This window comes from Pyricularia pennisetigena, chromosome 6 (assembly GCF_004337985.1).
Source record: "Pyricularia pennisetigena strain Br36 chromosome 6, whole genome shotgun sequence".
NCBI lineage: Eukaryota > Fungi > Ascomycota > Sordariomycetes > Magnaporthales > Pyriculariaceae > Pyricularia > Pyricularia pennisetigena.
In genome coordinates, this window is record NC_043744.1 from 1,084,126 (window position 1) to 1,100,441 (window position 16,316).

The 16,316-nt window shown below is 52.1% G+C and overlaps 4 protein-coding genes across 4 annotated transcripts; 2 read left to right on the forward strand and 2 right to left on the reverse strand.

Annotated features, from left to right (window-relative positions):
- Nucleotides 1-2,095: 2,095 nt before the first annotated feature.
- On the forward strand, nucleotides 2,096-4,057 carry PpBr36_04172 (uncharacterized protein; the record flags this gene model as incomplete). The annotated part of the gene is made up of 2 exons (XM_029891336.1): nucleotides 2,096-2,587; nucleotides 2,651-4,057. The coding sequence occupies 2 exons, from the start codon at nucleotides 2,096-2,098 to the stop codon at nucleotides 4,055-4,057; spliced, it is 1,899 nt and encodes a 632-aa protein (XP_029749590.1).
- Nucleotides 4,058-4,486: 429 nt separating this feature from the next.
- On the reverse strand, nucleotides 4,487-7,522 carry PpBr36_04173 (uncharacterized protein; the record flags this gene model as incomplete). Its single annotated transcript, XM_029891337.1, has 5 exons — nucleotides 4,487-5,410; nucleotides 5,514-5,813; nucleotides 5,940-7,042; nucleotides 7,127-7,322; nucleotides 7,406-7,522. The coding sequence occupies 5 exons, from the start codon at nucleotides 7,520-7,522 to the stop codon at nucleotides 4,487-4,489; spliced, it is 2,640 nt and encodes an 879-aa protein (XP_029749591.1).
- Nucleotides 7,523-8,694: 1,172 nt separating this feature from the next.
- Nucleotides 8,695-9,515, forward strand: PpBr36_04174 (uncharacterized protein; the record flags this gene model as incomplete). The annotated part of the gene is made up of 2 exons (XM_029891338.1): nucleotides 8,695-9,157; nucleotides 9,247-9,515. 2 exons carry the CDS (start codon nucleotides 8,695-8,697, stop codon nucleotides 9,513-9,515), a joined length of 732 nt encoding a protein of 243 aa, XP_029749594.1.
- Nucleotides 9,516-11,262: 1,747 nt separating this feature from the next.
- Nucleotides 11,263-12,131, reverse strand: PpBr36_04175 (uncharacterized protein; the record flags this gene model as incomplete). Its single annotated transcript, XM_029891339.1, has 4 exons — nucleotides 11,263-11,557; nucleotides 11,641-11,759; nucleotides 11,841-11,899; nucleotides 11,984-12,131. 4 exons carry the CDS (start codon nucleotides 12,129-12,131, stop codon nucleotides 11,263-11,265), a joined length of 621 nt encoding a protein of 206 aa, XP_029749595.1.
- Between the last annotated feature and the right edge of the window lie 4,185 nt (nucleotides 12,132-16,316).

Sequence of the window (16,316 nt, forward strand, 5' to 3'; positions counted from 1 at the left end):
GCGTTGATAACGGGTCTAACAAGAAAGATATTCAGGATGCAAGTTTGAGATTAACCGCGCGGATTGCAGACTTGAATGACTTTGGTTGAGAAATTGAATCAGATAAGGTGGCCGTGATCTCAGCGCGGGGACTGACGCCACGGCTACTTTCCCCATATTTGTGCTCATTCGCGTAACCGGCGCTATTTGACTGACCAGCAAGAAAAAGACCCAGCAGGCTGCCAAAGGTGGCAAGGGGACCAGAACGCGATGAACGACAAGCTTGGACGGTGAGCACGGAGGCGATCGGAAACGACCAAATGAATCGCCACTCCCTGTAGCGAGATAGAGTCGTCGGTTGGAGTAGCCTTGGTTCAACTACTGCTGCAGGTATCCCCGAAGCTGAAAAGTGATACATGGTCGAGTCATAACTTTGGCCATCAAATCTCCAGGATTCATGCATCCGCAAGAAGACACGAAGGTCAGACCGGGGATCCCAAGAATTGATTGGAATTGTGCAGAATTCGAATTTCTTCCCCTACACATTAAAAGAATGCGGTGTCTCATCCACTAGTGATTCCATGGGTAAAGGACGATTTCCGTGCATTATGTAATACGATAACACTTATTGGGTATTTACCAACTGCAAGTTTGGTGTATACTGCAAAAATAAATCTTGTTGGCTTTTTGGTTTTCGACGGAAACTTCTGGCGCTTGAAAGGTCCTGCTTGCATGGACAATTTGTTCTTCCGACTGGCGATGGGCGGTGTTAACATCATTGCAATATTCACTTCACCTGAAACAAGACAAGGACACTGAGGCGATCAGTTGACATCCTAGGCATGATCTGCTAGGAACTGGTGATGAAGACAGGCGGGTGTTTTGATCATCGACAAAAGCTAACTAGAGTACTCTATTTTAAGCTCAGTTGAGCAGAATGACTGTTTCAAGACACAGTAGCTTTGGGGGGGGTTTTTTTTTTTTTGGTGACGCAGTCAATTTTGCCTATAAAAACGACTTATCTCTCTTCACTTGCATGACATTTTTTCCCTGTTTTTTATTTTTTTTTCTCCCCACCATCAACAACTGCTGGTTCTTTTACTTGTTTCTTTGTTTCATCTCTGTCCCTCTTTTGAACAACACATTCGCTTCGCAAAATTCTCTCTCTTATATTCCTCTCCTTTTCAAGATGCAAACCAAGACAATTTTTCAGCTTATCGCTCTCTTGGCCGTTGGAGCTACAGCCGTGCCGACCAGTTCCGTCAAACACAGGGCCGATGAATCCATCGAACACACCCACGTCCCTGTCGACCTCGGGCCTGCCCAGAGCATGACGGACACCAGGGATCTTCCCGACGTCGCCAATTCGAAATTTTAGCATCGCAATCCCCCGATCGGTTCACGTTGCTGTCGTCGCAGCGGTTGTCGTCGTTCTGCAAACTGGTCCGAGTTGCGGCCACATGATGCAGATGGGCCGGTCGGACAAAGAAGAACCCGTGCGGCTTTGTTCTTGCAGACAGTGGGGGTAGCTAAACCAAGCTCGAGAGTCCTGTCGCACGGGACTCTGCACAACAACATAGACGTTGGCATTTCGGAATGCGGACCAAAGAGGAATGACACTGATTGTTATCTATTTATTTATTTCGAATCTTTGTTATATACCATGAATATTATGAACACCCATATACGTCCTCTCGCAACATTAATTGCTTAATGCTGGGTTAACTAACCTATATTCTGATCCTCAGTAAACAGCCAGCCCTGGACTAGATCGGAATCTTCCAGGCAGGAGATCGGACCAACTTGACGGACTCGGTACGTTCTTCTGCTCAGAATTCACAAATAGGTTCAAAGGATGGTTCGACGGCTGTCTTGGCAACGAGCTTCACGATGCAGGGTGATTAGTCTCATCAGTGACAAGCCGTCGAAAGCGTATCTCGCGTAGCGCAAACGGTAAAGTGAGTTGATATTCAGTAATTTGTCAGATCGGATTGATTGGTCCCAACTACCTCCTCAGTTATCCCAAATGTTTCATACCCCTTCGTCAGAAAAACCTCCCAAAATGTCGTACCATTGGACCACAAGACAAGGACATCGGATCGATAGCTACAAATAGATGAATTTCACGCTCGGCCCCGTCGGCGTGAGAAACTTCCTCCTTCTGCCCTTTAATAAGCAGGCCCTTGGCGCCACCCGACTAAACATCGTCCATGTCGGCCCATCTGTCCTGCTCGCTCGGTGGTTGTACAGGCCCAAGCGGGCCGCCACTGATGTCCTGGAATCCGTCAACACGGAGGCTGTGAGATCCAGCGGGCGCGCATTTAATATATTGTACATGGATCAGGATGGCAACAGGTGCACCTCGTTTACTCGCACAGCGCACCGCTACGCCTCAACCGATGCCAACATCTCCAAACTCTCCAACATGTCGACAGAGCAGATCATCCCACTGCATGTGCACGACGCCATGCCCATGTATACAAACATGGTCCTGACCGTCATGCTGAAATATGATCGCGTGCTCGATCCGGGAATCCTAAGAGACGCGATGACCGAACTCATTGACAGAGAAGGCTGGCGGAAACTCGGTTCCCGGCTCAAACGAAATGTTTGTCGCCTCCCCCATTGAGCATAAGATACGAAAATCATTGCGCTGACAATCATTGCATAGGAAAAAGGCGAACTGGTCTATCACGTGCCTACCACCTTTGACCAAAACCATCCAGCCATAACCTTTTCCCACGTCCACCACGACACCGCCATAGCAGACCACCCCCTGGCACGGCACATGCCGTCCCGCAAACCCGAGCCCCATAACGACCAGCCCGCCGTCGTGCTCGACCCGGAACATCTCACCCCCTTGGCCCGGCGCGCCGACGCCCCGCGGACCAAGCGCGAATTCATCACCCGCGGCCTCCCGCAGCTGGAGCTCCACGTCGTGACCTTCCGCGACGGCACCACCGTCGGCGTCAGCTGCCTGCACTCGCTGCTGGACGCCATGGGGCTCGGCGCCGGCGGCCTGCTGGGCGCCTGGTCGCTCGTGCTGCGCGGCAGGGGCCACGAGGTCCCGCCCGTCTGCGGCGTCGACCGCGACCTGCTGCGCGACCTGCCCAGGCTCCACCTCGGCGCCGCGTCACCGCCCGAGTACAAGCACGCCCGGCACGTCATGGGCTCATGGGGCGCGCTGACGTGGGTCCTGCGCCGCGGCTGGGAGGTCCTGCGGCACCCCGAGGAGGAGGTGCGGGTCGTGCGGGTGCCGGGCGCCTTTGTCACGCGCCTGCGGGAGGCGGTGCTGGAGCGGCTGGCCGTGGCGACGGCGGGTGCGGACAGCGACGACGGGGGTGGGCGGTCGTCGCTCCTGGACGCGGTAGCGGCGGAGGCGGCGGCGGCGGCGGCGGCGGAAAAGAGCCCCTGGGTGAGCGAGGGCGACGTGCTGGTGGCGTGGTGGAGCCGCTACGCCACGCTGCACCTGGCCGACCAGCCGGACCGGCCGGTGATGCTGACCAACGCGTACAGCATGCGCAAGGCCCTGGCGGGGACGCTGCTGCCGCCGCCGGCGCGGCCGGGCGGGGACGGCGCGCCCGGCCACGTGTACCTGGGCAACTGCGTGACGGGCCTCAACGTGCACATGACGGTGCGGGCCACGGCTGCCACGGCGGCCACGGCGGCGGCGGTGCGGCGGAGCCTGGTTGAGCTGGGCACCGTCGAGCAGCTGGCCGCCATGCACGCCCTGTGCATGCCGGACCCGCGGCGGTTGTGGAAAATGCGCATGGCTGGCCGGCCCGACTCCCACATGTGCATCTTTACCAACTGGTCGCAGGCCCAGTTCTACCAGATCGATCTCTCGCCCGCGGCGGTGGCAGATGGCCAGGCCGGACAGGAGAAGGAGGACGGACAACAGGCGCCGCTCCTGCCGGGTTTTGTGGGCTGCTGGATGCACAGCCCGGCCTGGTGGCCGCTGCGTGATCAGTTTGTCATCATCGGCAAGGATGGCCAAGGGGATTATTGGATTTCTGGCACGTTGCGCAAAGGTTTGTGGGCCAAAATTGACGAGGGGTTGAGGAAAGAGGAATTATGATGGTGAAGTTTTCTTGCGTCTTTTTATTTTTTTATTTTTTTTCTTTTTTTTTTTCTTTTTCATTTTAGACACTTGTAATCTTAATGAGCCTCATCAAGCATAAAGCACCTTTCTCCTTGGTATGAAGTATGTACAAAATGGCCAGCAAACCACGCCGACTCTTGAGTCTTGACCAAGACCTTTTTTTTTTGACCTCCGATGAAGGAAATTTGTACCTGCAGGTAAAAGTGTGCTGGTCAGCTTCACCAAGTGCTCCTTTGCTCCACGTCAGAAATTTAAAAGCATCTTGACAAATCCTCTCGCAGACCGCGCTACGTTTGTTTAAAAAAAAAACTTCCCTGTACATTTAACCCTTCTGTAAGCTTCTAGCTATGCACGGGCGCGCTCGTTATCTGTTTCCTCATATTCTTCGTTGCACATTATCATAAATCACCACCTCCGATGCTCATAACCCCCGTAGCCCTGCTGCCCGGGATAACCCCCTGGACCATACCCCCCTGGATTGAAACCTCCCGGGTGACCAAAACCTCCATGCGGATGCTGGTGTCCGTACTGACCATGCTGCGGGTATCCGCCCTGCGGGTGGTGCTGTCCATACCCTCCTCCAAAAGGCGGCTGCTGGTAACCCCCGCCGCCGTGGTGCGACGACTCTTGATACCCGCCCGAGTAGCCACCGTCGCCACCGCCGCCACCGCTGTTGTAGTAACTTGCGCTCTCGCCCCTCGACGGCTCAGGTCTGGAGTAGTGCGACTCGTGGTGGTTGCCCTCGCCGTCGTAGCCCCGCCCGCCGGGGTATCCGCCGGGCATCGAGTCGTCGTCCCTCCGGCTCGAGCCGTAGTACGACGAGCCGTGGCCATCACCATAGGATTGATGGCTGCTGTACGACGACTCGTGGTGCGGCGGGCGCGACGAGTGCTCCGACGAGTACGAGGAGCTGCCGTAGTCGTGACGGCCGCTGGATCCGGGGCGGTTGTACGACGACGAGCTGCTGTGGTAATCCTGCCTGCCGCCGTCGTAGCCGCTCGAGGAGGAGTAGTTGTTGTTGCTGCTGTCGTCGTTATCGCTTCTCCGCTTGTCGCTGTCGTTGCCCCCGCCCAGTATCCCACCGAGGGCCGAAGCGGCGATTCCGAGCAGGCCGCCAGGCCCGTCGTCCTTCCTGCCGCCGTCATGGCTGCCGTTGTTGTTGACAAAGTTGCCAACGGCGCCCGTCACGCCCGAGACGATGGCGTTGGCCGCCTGCGTGGCGATCTTGTCCTCCCACGTCTCCTTCTTCTTCTTCTTGCCGCCGCCGTGGATGTGCGACGTATCGAGGTGGCCCAGGCAGCCGTTGTTGTGTCCGGTGTCGTACTCGCCCTGATTTGATCCGTCCTGTTAACAAATCTCTTTTCTTTTTCTCTTTTTTTCTCTCCACCCTCATATGCGGAGAGAAACCTTCCAGGGCCTAAGGAAAACTTACCTCTTTGTGGTTCTCGTGGTTCTTGACTCCGTCCCGGCTCAGACGCCTCAGATAATCCTCCTGCTGGTCCGGTCCCATGCAGCCCCACCACTGCTCGACGGAGCGGAAAAAGATCTCGCGGCCCTCGGACGATCCGTCGTGTCCGATTGAGCGCTGCGCAGGGTGGTGGAGTACGCCATAGATGATGCGGTTGACGGTACGGCCAATGTCGATCGACTCGTCGTCCATGGCCTGCATGATTTGGGGCACAACCCACTTGACCATCTCTGCGGCGGTCTTGCCGGCCGGTTCGTTGAGGAGCTGTAAAAAGGAATGACGCGTTGCACGTCAGCTGAACTTTGCTTCGGACTTGAGAAAAGATTACAGGACGAAGAGAGAGAGAAAAAAAAAAAAAAAAAAAAAAAAAAAAAGGTTAAATGGCCTTACGTTGGTAAAGTGGTCCTTGGACAGCATCGAGTGGGTCGGGTCGGCAGACCTGTCGTCGTCAAAAACCATAAACTGATCCCGCTTGCTGCTCTCGACGATACCATTGGAGCCAGCATTCATCTCGTTTTGGATCTGCTGCAGCACCGGCACGATAAACGGAGCCAGCTGCATCATGACGAAAGCATTCAGCTGGTCCTCGAGCTGCTCAATGATCTTGGGGATGACGGGGATGCTGGGCAGGGCATCCGAGATGATCTTCATGATGCGGTCGTGCCACTCGATCACGGGGATGATCTGCTTGAAGATGTTGGACACCCACTTTGTGATCTCCTCGGGCTCGCGGTGCGGCCTGACCTCGAGGTTGTTCATCTGCGCCTGCGTGCAGTCCTGCTCGATCTCGTCCATCTTGTTGGACTGGCTCTCGCCGCCAAAGAGCGAGTCGGGCAGCATCTTGAACAGGTTCTTGAGCAGGCTCGTGTCGTTCTTCTTGTTGTCCTGCAGCAGCTCCTCGAGCTCCTGCAGCTCATTCTGCTTGATCTTGTCCGAGACCTCACCGGCGACCGAGTGCAAAAAGTCCACCTCTCCAAACGTCCCCGTCACCACCGGGTACACCTCGTCGTGGGCCCCGGGGATGTGGAGCTTGGTGTCGCGCCCGACGTGTGGGAACACGTCCCGGTGGCCCATTTCGATCAGCACCAGCTCGACGTAGTTGCTGTGGGCAAAGAAGTCCTCGAGGCAGTGCAGGGCGGTGCCCATGAGCCGCATCGACTCGTACAGGTCCTCGTCGCGACCGTCGCGGGCGTGCGCGCGGCCCAGGTCGATGCAGCGGCCCAGCAGGTTGCGCAGGAGGCCGGCCGACGTGTCGATGCCCGCGCGCTCGTTGGCGATGTAGTTCTTCATGCCGCTGTCCGGGTCGACCGAGAGCTCGCGGTGCTCGTCGACGGGGCCGCGGAGTCCCTCCCAGTACTGCTTCGGGTTCTCGCCGCTTCCGTAGCCCTTGGGGCTGTCGATGTGCTCCTCGGGTCTGTAGCAACCCAGACGCTCCGGCGTGACTTCAAACTCCTTGGAGCCGAACCCGAAGTTCATAAACGCGAGGATTGCGACTGTGGTCGTGTGTTAGTGGTCAGCGGTGCTTGTTCAGCGGTTGATGATGTATCTTGTGGTTTCTAGTTGGATCCTTCACTCACCGACAAGTCGGATCGCCTCGTATGACACATTCTTGATGGTGCCCAGGTCGACGGCCTGGGAGTAGTCCCTCAACCAATTGCCGAAATAAACACGCATCACGGCCATCTTGTTAAACTTTTTGCTCTTCTTGTCCATGGCGCGGGCCATGATGATGCCGAGGAGGGCATCTTCAATATCACCGTGTCTCCAGTTGATCTGTCGTGGCAAGAAACTGTCAGCATCGCGGGGTCGAACTGGAGAAAACGAAACTCGAATATATCGGAATGAAACGAACGCACCCCCTCAATGGGCGACTTGCTGCTGATGTTTCCAGCGCCGAAAGCATAGGCGGGGCTGACCCAGCAGACAAGCAGGGCAATGCCTATCAGCCAGAAGTTTGTGCGCGAGTCCATCATCTTGTGACGTCCTGTTTTGTTCTCGCTTGGTTTGTGACTCTGTGCAAAATGGTTTCCGTTTCGAGCTCAGGAGCTCCTCTAGACTACCAAGAGTGAAAGTGAGGGGTAAAAATCAACAAAAGAAATCCAGCATGACGTTATCGTTTTTACTATGGAGAAAACGGGAGAAAGAGAGAGAGAGATAGCGGCTCGGCTTGGTTGTACCAAGACTGGAGAAATTGTTCATCCGGCAAGGAAAGAGACCCCACGAGGGGACCTCAGAGCTCACGTCATCGTGGTCGGTGATGGGCCGAGACGCCAAGGTTCTCCTGGGTTTTTGTTCACCAAGAAAGCGGATAACCGGCACCGTCCATGACTTGGTGAATGGGGATTGCCAAGGCTTCAAGACAGGCTATTGAATCTATTGAATCAATCCATGGGTTGTGATTGCAACCAACGGTTGGCTCCTGATCGAAAACTGCAAGTGATAAACAAGTTGAGGGAGACTTGGTTGGTCAGGCGACTCGTAGGGCTGATTATGCAAGTATGGTACATTCCGATGCCTATAATTGCTGGGGGCAGGCATTTGATTTCTGGTCATAGAGTCGGTTTTGGACCTGAACTGATGGTGAAAGTAGTAAAATCCAGCGCCTCGAACTGAATCAGTCAAGCCCCATATGGGATGCAGCCCTTCCAGATTCGGTTTAGATCGTGATTGAGATCCACACGATCGATCCCAGATTTGAACAAAGCGGGAACAATGTGCAGCCGTTTTGCTGCAGCTTCCAGGAAACTTGAAGGACCAAATTAAACCTAGAATTGACATCCAATGTGAAGATCTTTATTTCGTCCTTTGTTTTCGAGAACAAGGCACGGCCGGAAACCTGGTTTGGAGCAATGATGTGTATCTGCGTGCCCCGAACGCATTGATGGCATTTCCGATCTCAACCCCAAGCCGTCTTGGCAGGGGCCTCCGTCACGGCATAACCTTCGCTTGCGAATATGATCGCCCCCTTTGCTATCCTTTTCATCTTTGTGATCTGAGGTACTTTGACTGATTCCAGGTCCTTGCTAGTACCGCCAGTTCCGCGTTTGACTACGGGCACCCAACCGCATCATCACATCCTGCCTAATCAAAAGTTTGCATCAGCAGAGCCAGGCGATTCCCCGCTTCCTCATCCATCACAACAAAAATGCAAATCTTCGGGATTGCCCTGCCGGCCCTCACGGCCGTGTCAGCAGCACACTCTGCAACCGCACAGGAGACGCCGAGGACCTGCAACCAAGTGCAGATCTTCATCTCGCGGGGTCACGGCGAGTCCATGCCGGGCCTTCAGACCGTCATCTCAGACGAGATCTGCAAGGGCCGCCCGTCGTGCGGCTTCCAAAGCATCGCCTTCAACGCCACCAGCGAGCCCGCGACCCTGTGTCTCGACCAGTACGCCGGCGTGCTCCGCGCCTGGGCCGACATCTCCGAGTACGCGGCGCAGTGCCCGGAATCGAAGCTGGTCATCACCGGCTGGTCCAGGGGCGGCGCCCTCGTCTCGGATCTTCTGGCCGGCGGGGGCGGCATCCCGCTCGCGGGCGATCTGTGCGAGCAGCCCGTCACGCCCGCGCTGGATCCGGATGTTTTCCCGGGCAACAGGGGTAGGCTTTGTATTCCGGTGTCGATCTTTTATGTGAATGACAAGGAAAAAAAAAAAAAAAAAAAAAAAAAAGAGTACTAATGATGACCGTCTCTTCAGTCGCCGCGGTCATCAACTTTGGCGTCCTCCACCACAACGCCAACCAGACCTGGAACGTCGGGTCCGGCTCGTCGCGTGACGGCCAGCACCCACGAAACGCAGACATGCTGCGTCAGCTCGGCAGGTGGGCCGATCGGTTCCGAGATTATTGCGAAGTCAACGACCCCCTGTGCGCTCAGGGAGGCGACTCCGGGTCTCACCGGGACTATTTTACCAAGGAGAAGTGGCGCCAAATGGCTGCTGAGTTCGTTGCATCTCGGCTGGGTTAGTTTTGCGACGCGAAGGGCGGCGGCTCTGCTTAAATATCAGTCGCGCTAGATACAAGGTCTAATAATCGGGGATTCGGGGTAATCGTCAAAAGAAATGTAAGCCAATACATCCATGTGAGTGAAAGTCCCGACTAAAACTAATATCATTTGGGCAATCGTAGAATATGATTAGAAGTCCTGGTGCGACATTTAAATTAAGTAAAAAGGAGTTTCAAGCTCGACACTTCAGTTTAGTTTTGCAAAGTAGAGCTGAAGCCTGAGATACGCATCTGCCAAACTGTGACAACTTGATCAACTTTGCAAATATAGCCTGATTTATTTTGAAATAATTCCTTTCACAAAAAGCGGAGGTTGCGTTTTCTTACTTTTTCAAGCAAAATTCCTCATTGACATGTGATAGTGACGTTATTAGTTGGGGTACAAATAAATAAATAGGCCAGTTATTTATATCAGTTCTTAAAATATAGCCTTGCGGTGTTATAACGATTCAACGTTACGATTAAAGGATTGGGGTAGCCTATTCGTAAAAGTAAGAGTATAATAGGTTATCCAACTGAACGCTTAGCTAATGACTGGAGCTTTTGAAAGTTGTATTGGTACTGTACCAAGTTTGAAGTATTGAATGAAGTAAGGTTTTGATTACTGGAAGATAGTAAGGTTGAAAATATAATAATAGACGTATATTATATTGTAAATTAATCATGACTAGGTTTAACAGATATTTAATAAAACGGAACGGAAATATTTTACTCCGGCGTTCATAACCGGTTGTATGCAGTTTTTTTCACGTAGTTTTAAGCTCCACCACCAATACTGTTCATAGACCTCGTTTACGCGTAGGAATTAGGCGTAAAACAACCAAGCAGTGCGAATTTCTGTATCTGATGGGTTCTGTTTTGTGAGGGTCTTGCCCTGGTAACGTATTCCGGGTGCAAGGTTGATAAGATTGAGGTTCTACGAGGGTAGGAATTATCTAGGGTGCGCCTTGCGCACTGAGGAGTGCGCTCTTGCGATATACACCACCGTGGCTGTCACGTGCGTGTAGCTAACCTTGGTTCACGTGGCTGAGCCGCTGCGCCCGCGGCTCCAGCCCCCCAGGGGCCAGCCCCTTAACAGCTTTTGGCTATTTTTTGACATACAATACAGAACCGAAAAAGGGCCCCACATGGATCCATATATGCCTGAAAGGTCAGGCATTAAATCGCACGTGCACCTCCTAAATCACACCCAACATAATGACCAAGTGCGATAGCCATTTAGCCTCAGTGCTCAGACTAGACCCCCCTGCATTGCAGGGTGGACCGAGCGCTCCATGTACCTTTCAGCCACATGAGGCTGGCCATTCAAGGGTCGCCAAGTTTAGCAAGGAAAAAAGCACAAATATGGGTGCAAGTAAATGATGCAGGAATTGTCTCTGTATACAGGCATGTGAGAAGAGCCACTTAGCGCCATCAAATGACTCTGTTAGGAGCCTTAGGCCATACACTTTGGGGTGACCGCCCGATGATTACTGGAAGGATAGGCTCAATAATCTCATTGCTCAGATGTATACTTGCTCAAAGACTTAACAAGATGATGGAAATCGCCTGATGTCTCATCCGGTGATACTCGCCCGCAGCGCCAATGACCTCACACTCTTTATTTATATATGGTTTGTCGACATGGCGTCTTGCGTTTCTATCATTTTCTCCTATGACAGATCTTCCAAAAACACTCTTGTATCGTCGTATTTCACCGTCTCCCTCCTCTACCACTTGGCCTCCTTCCTCTCCTGGAACCCCTTAATGATGCCGATGAGCTTGTCGAGGCTGGCGAGGTACTTGGCCAGCTCCGTGTTGACCTTCTCCTGGTCGCTGCCGACCTTGGCGTAAAAGTCCTTGCGGTAGGGGACGGCCGACATGGCGGCGCTGAAGACGGGCTTGACGATGAAGGAGTGGTGGGGCTTGAGGGTCGCGCCGTAAGCGGAGCGGAACGAGTCGGCCAGCTCCTCGGTGGCTTTGGCGATGTTCTGCGACAGGGCGATGCACATGAACTCGAGGCCGCTGCAAAGAGTGGGAAAAAAAAAAGAAATGTTAGTTTCATCGAATGGAACAAGTGTGCGGACGGATATGCGGCTTTTGCGTACCGGATCAGCCACAACAGGCCCTCAGCGGCGGTGTGCTTCTTGGTTTTGAGCTCGTTGATGACGAGGGCTTGGATCGTCTCGGACTCGGCGGGGGCGGCCAGTTGGCGATCGCGGACCTTCTGTGGCGTGGGAAAGAAGTACTTTCTGTGAGCGACACGAGCCAAAAGAGCAGGGAAAGGAGTCCCAATGACCGTTCATACCTTGATGTTGCCGAGAATGTCATTCTTGACGGGGGTAAAAGCGACCGATCCTAGCAAGTCTATAATGTGCGGCGGGCGAGGCCTCAAACGTCAGCCTCTCTTGTTCAGCAATATTTTCAACGAGGCAAAAACAAAGCAAGTACCAAAGATGGTCGTCAGGCTCTCGGCGGCCTCCAAGAACTCGGTGGTGCCAATGGCGTTGTCATTGTCGGCGTCAATGGGGACGTCAACAAAAGACTTCTTCAGAGTGTCGACAAAGGTGCCGCCGGCGGGGATAACTACTCCGGACATGTTGGGCTGTTTTTTGTTTTGTTTTAAGGAGATATGCCGTGTAGTGGAACGTGGTTCTTTCCTTTCTTTTTCGTCGTTCGGATTGCTTGCTGTCCTTCCGGGTAAGGCGGTATGGATGCAAGGGTCTGGGCCTGGGGACTTTCGGTGGGGAGATGGAGGTTGCTTTTGGGACGATTCAATCCAATTCAACCGTCTCCTACCCCTCAATGCTAGCACCATTTGTCCCCTCACCGACGTCACAGTGACCGTGACCCCTAACCCGTAAAGCGATCTGGGAGAATCCCAACACGGCAGTATCGGACTAATTATCGGACCGTACGCATCCCTGATGGCTACAAGACACGATGTTCCACAGCGAAATGCAGCATTGTCAGCACCGTCGTGAACAATAATTGATTATAATTTATCAAAAGCTTCCAGGCTTTTAGCACGTCGTAACCACTCATTCGACCAACAACGGAGTCACTACAAACAGTGGGAATTCTCTTGACGACGTCCCTCATCAGACAGGAAATAACGTATAAATTCGGCCGTGGCGCAAGGCCGTGTACGAAAGGGTCAGCGAAGCTCGCGTAAACTATTACATTACCGAAGAGGTTTCTGCGGAGGGCTTACCACCCCCACCACCATTACTGCTCCCGTCCCTTACAATCATTGTGTCCCTTGCCGGATCGGAAGCCCTGGTGTTTGTATATACCGTCATCACCCTTCATCACGTGTAGTAACCCCGAGAAGATGGAGCAGGCTTTCTCTATACTTTTCTTCATTCCGCGCTCGCAGAACTGCTCAAACTCGTAAAGAGGTATTCGTGCACAACAGCTACTTTCGCTACGCTAGCCTCTACTCTCGTTTTGGACTCATCTATGGGCTGGTGCACCTTGACCACCTTTACATCCAGCTTGATTACGAAGGCCGGATTTACCCTCATGGGGTATTTCACTTATTTGTCGGTTGCGGGATACAACCTTGAAACCTTCCTTACACCCTCCTCTGTACGCAACGGTTTAACCTTCAGCATCGCCCGGGATATACTTGTCTACGTAGCAGGGTCCGATATGGGCTCGGTTAACACTCTTGAGAAACGCCATGATCGCGCCAATTCATTTACGCCCCATTATTTCGTCCACCATATCACCCTGCATACGTTAAAAACGCAGCTTACCCTTGGCTGGATTCCGTTAAACCTGCTAAGCACGGAATCCTTGCCCCTCAAGGGATTCTTGAAGGACATAATGGTTCTCCAACAGTGGCTCGTCCTATTTAGGCGAAGGAACCCGCAAGAGCACTGTGCGGCAGCTTTTGGTCGAGTATAGGTAGCAATCTTGTACTCATTGCTGTTCGCACGTGCGAATTGGTCATGTGTATTATGTCAAGGTTCTCTAAATATACTAGTCTAGTAGTGAGTGGATTAGAGGTAGTCCGATGGCACGATGCTCGATTCATTCTAGACCTGGGGAAAGCCGAACCTCGCCAAGTGCTTCTCGATTCTTCGCTCGGGTCTACCATTAATCATGCGCAGTGGTCTGTTATAATCTTCTCATGTTTGCCCGTGCCAACCATCGGAGTGTTGGGTATTGGTGGTTGGTTTATCGCTCTTGACCGTATTCTTCCCTTAAACACCCGGAGGTTTCTCTTTGTAAACGTCCTGTTTGTGGAAGGCGTATCGGCACTTTTGCGAGAGGCGGGTAAGGTAGGCAAACTAAGGCTCCAGTGCGTCATGCCCTCTTTAGTTACCGTTTTGATCCTCGCTGCGTTCATCTTCGGACTTATCGGAATCCCCCCACCCTTCCTGCCGATGCTGTTGCTGACAGCGGTCTTCGGTAGAACTATATTCTATTCGACACCACGATCAGAGTTTGGGAGAAAAATCCCGTTCCGGTTTTTGATGATATAGGTGAGTGGGATATCCATATCTTAATACGCTGGTTGTCGGTTTATTATTAAATTGCATTCTGTGTATGCATTTCTTGTCGACATTTTGGTTCCTATAAAAGGGCCTGTTACCCTTCTAGGGATCTTGTTTGCTACTCAGTCCTGAACCAATCAACACAAAAAGACGTAATCCAGACCTATCGCTTCCTTGATTCATCGGCCCATCGATTGAGGCCATTTGCACGCTTACCTTTACGAACAGATGTGTTATTTTGGGAGTGGGGATGGGGAACGCAACGTTACAAGATGATTATACTTTAGTAGTTAGCTTACTTGTTAGGCTACCTTATTTCTTTTTTTTTTTTTTGGCAGTTGTAGGCTCCCTAAAACACTCGTTCGTGTTTGACAACAAATTAGTAGAGTCAATACATATACCGTTACCATGTTCTAACCTTAGCTTTACTATTTATAAAGCCCCTGTTTTTGGATCAAAACCTGCAATATCCTAATTTTCAATACTTATGACATCGTAACACTTAGGGGGCTGAGCTGACCTCAATGTCGGAAAAGGAATTAATTACGCTAAATAGCTCCGTGAGCGAGGGAATGTGTTGCAGCCAATACTTTCTTGACGTTCACGAAGCCTTCAAGGTTATTGCTTAGATGCTATCAGCCTTTATCGTTGCGAACACGGTGTCGAGTTGTCTTTAAACCTATGCTTGGTTCTGATTTATGTTTTTATAGTCACTCTAGATATTAAACCTGGCTTTGCTGGTCCACTGTTAGATGAACCATCCCAGAAATGAGGCACAAGAAGTGGGTAATACTTCTGTCATAGCGGCACGAAAAGCCTTTACCCCGAGACAGCCTTCTGCCCCAGCATCAGTAGTCCACCTCTAATGGAGGCGGGTCCTTGCTCCAGGACTTTTACAAGATGAGGCCAATTTTTCCGTTATCGGGCAATCGCTGAGCGGTAGCAAACCACTGCTTTGCGAACTCCCTGACCTCGGGGCCAGCATCTTTTTCAAATGGCGATGGCCGGTTGATCGGCTTTCCATGCATAGTCGGCCCAAGTACCTGATCTGGTTTGGATGTCTGCTTCCATGTGTGGAGTACACCAGGAAAAGGTTCAAGTCTCGTGTACTTGCCGCCGGTGCGAGCAAGACAGATATAGCAAAAGGCCACTGTATCCACTTCCGAAATGCAGTCCAGGGCGGATTTGAGGTTGTTTTTAACGTAGAGCTTTATATTATCGACGCAGATCTTGGAGTTGTGATCGACCAGAACATCGATACCGTAAGATCGTGCCAAATAGAATCTGTTTGATAAGCATGTTCTAATTACAAGTATCCCAGATGTACCGGTCATGGTCAGAATAACTACAATTCTAAAAAAAAAAAAAAAAAAAAAAAAAAAAAAAAAAAAAAAAAAAATTTTAACTCATAACTTTGCTAACTGAAGCGCCATAGTACCGACACCTGAGCTAGCCCCGTACATAAAGATGTGCCTCCTTTTCCTTTCAAGGACCGATGCGTTTGGGTGCCTGGGAATAGCCAGAGACTGGAACAACGCCAGACCTGCGGTGGCGGTTGCCGTTCCCAAAGCCCCTCTTTCGACATCCGAAAAAGCATCCGGGATCTTGTGACAAGCGTGAGGCCATGCATTCCCTGCGCCGCACTACACACTCTATCACCAAATTTCAAAGGGGTTGGTGGAACTTCTGCAGCCTTGCTGCCAATAAGGACTACCGTGCCTGCAATGCCGTGGCCAGCAAAGGTGGGATGCATCCCTGGACCTTGAATATGGCTTCGCTGGAACCTGCCCCGTGCAGGCAAAGGATCTTGGGGTTGTCCATGATTGCTGGCTCGTCCGTATGCAACTATTCCCGTTCGGCCTTCTACCTAACTTGAGAAATATCACAGGCTTATGCGGCACTAGGGAATTGAATTCATTGTAGTTGCCAAGTGTCATCGACGCATTCAAAACCGATATGGCAGACACTAGCGGTATCGCATTGATAAAGTTTTCTGCATATTAAAGGCAGTATATTCTGCTATCAGACTCAACCTAATCGGTCTAAACTCTGACCTGGACTCTTTTTAGCCCTAACTGATCAGATATTTTGCAGTAGGGCCAGTGACTAGGATCGGTTGGGGTTTTGCTCCCGACTCAGGTCAGAGGAGTACTATTGTCACATGCATAAATTGACCTCCTGAATTTCCATTCTTGTCTATCATCCTAAACTGCTATTATAAGACTGAGCGAAGGCTGAACATGGCCTGAGCTGATGTTGCCAAGCCCCTTCGCGGTCTA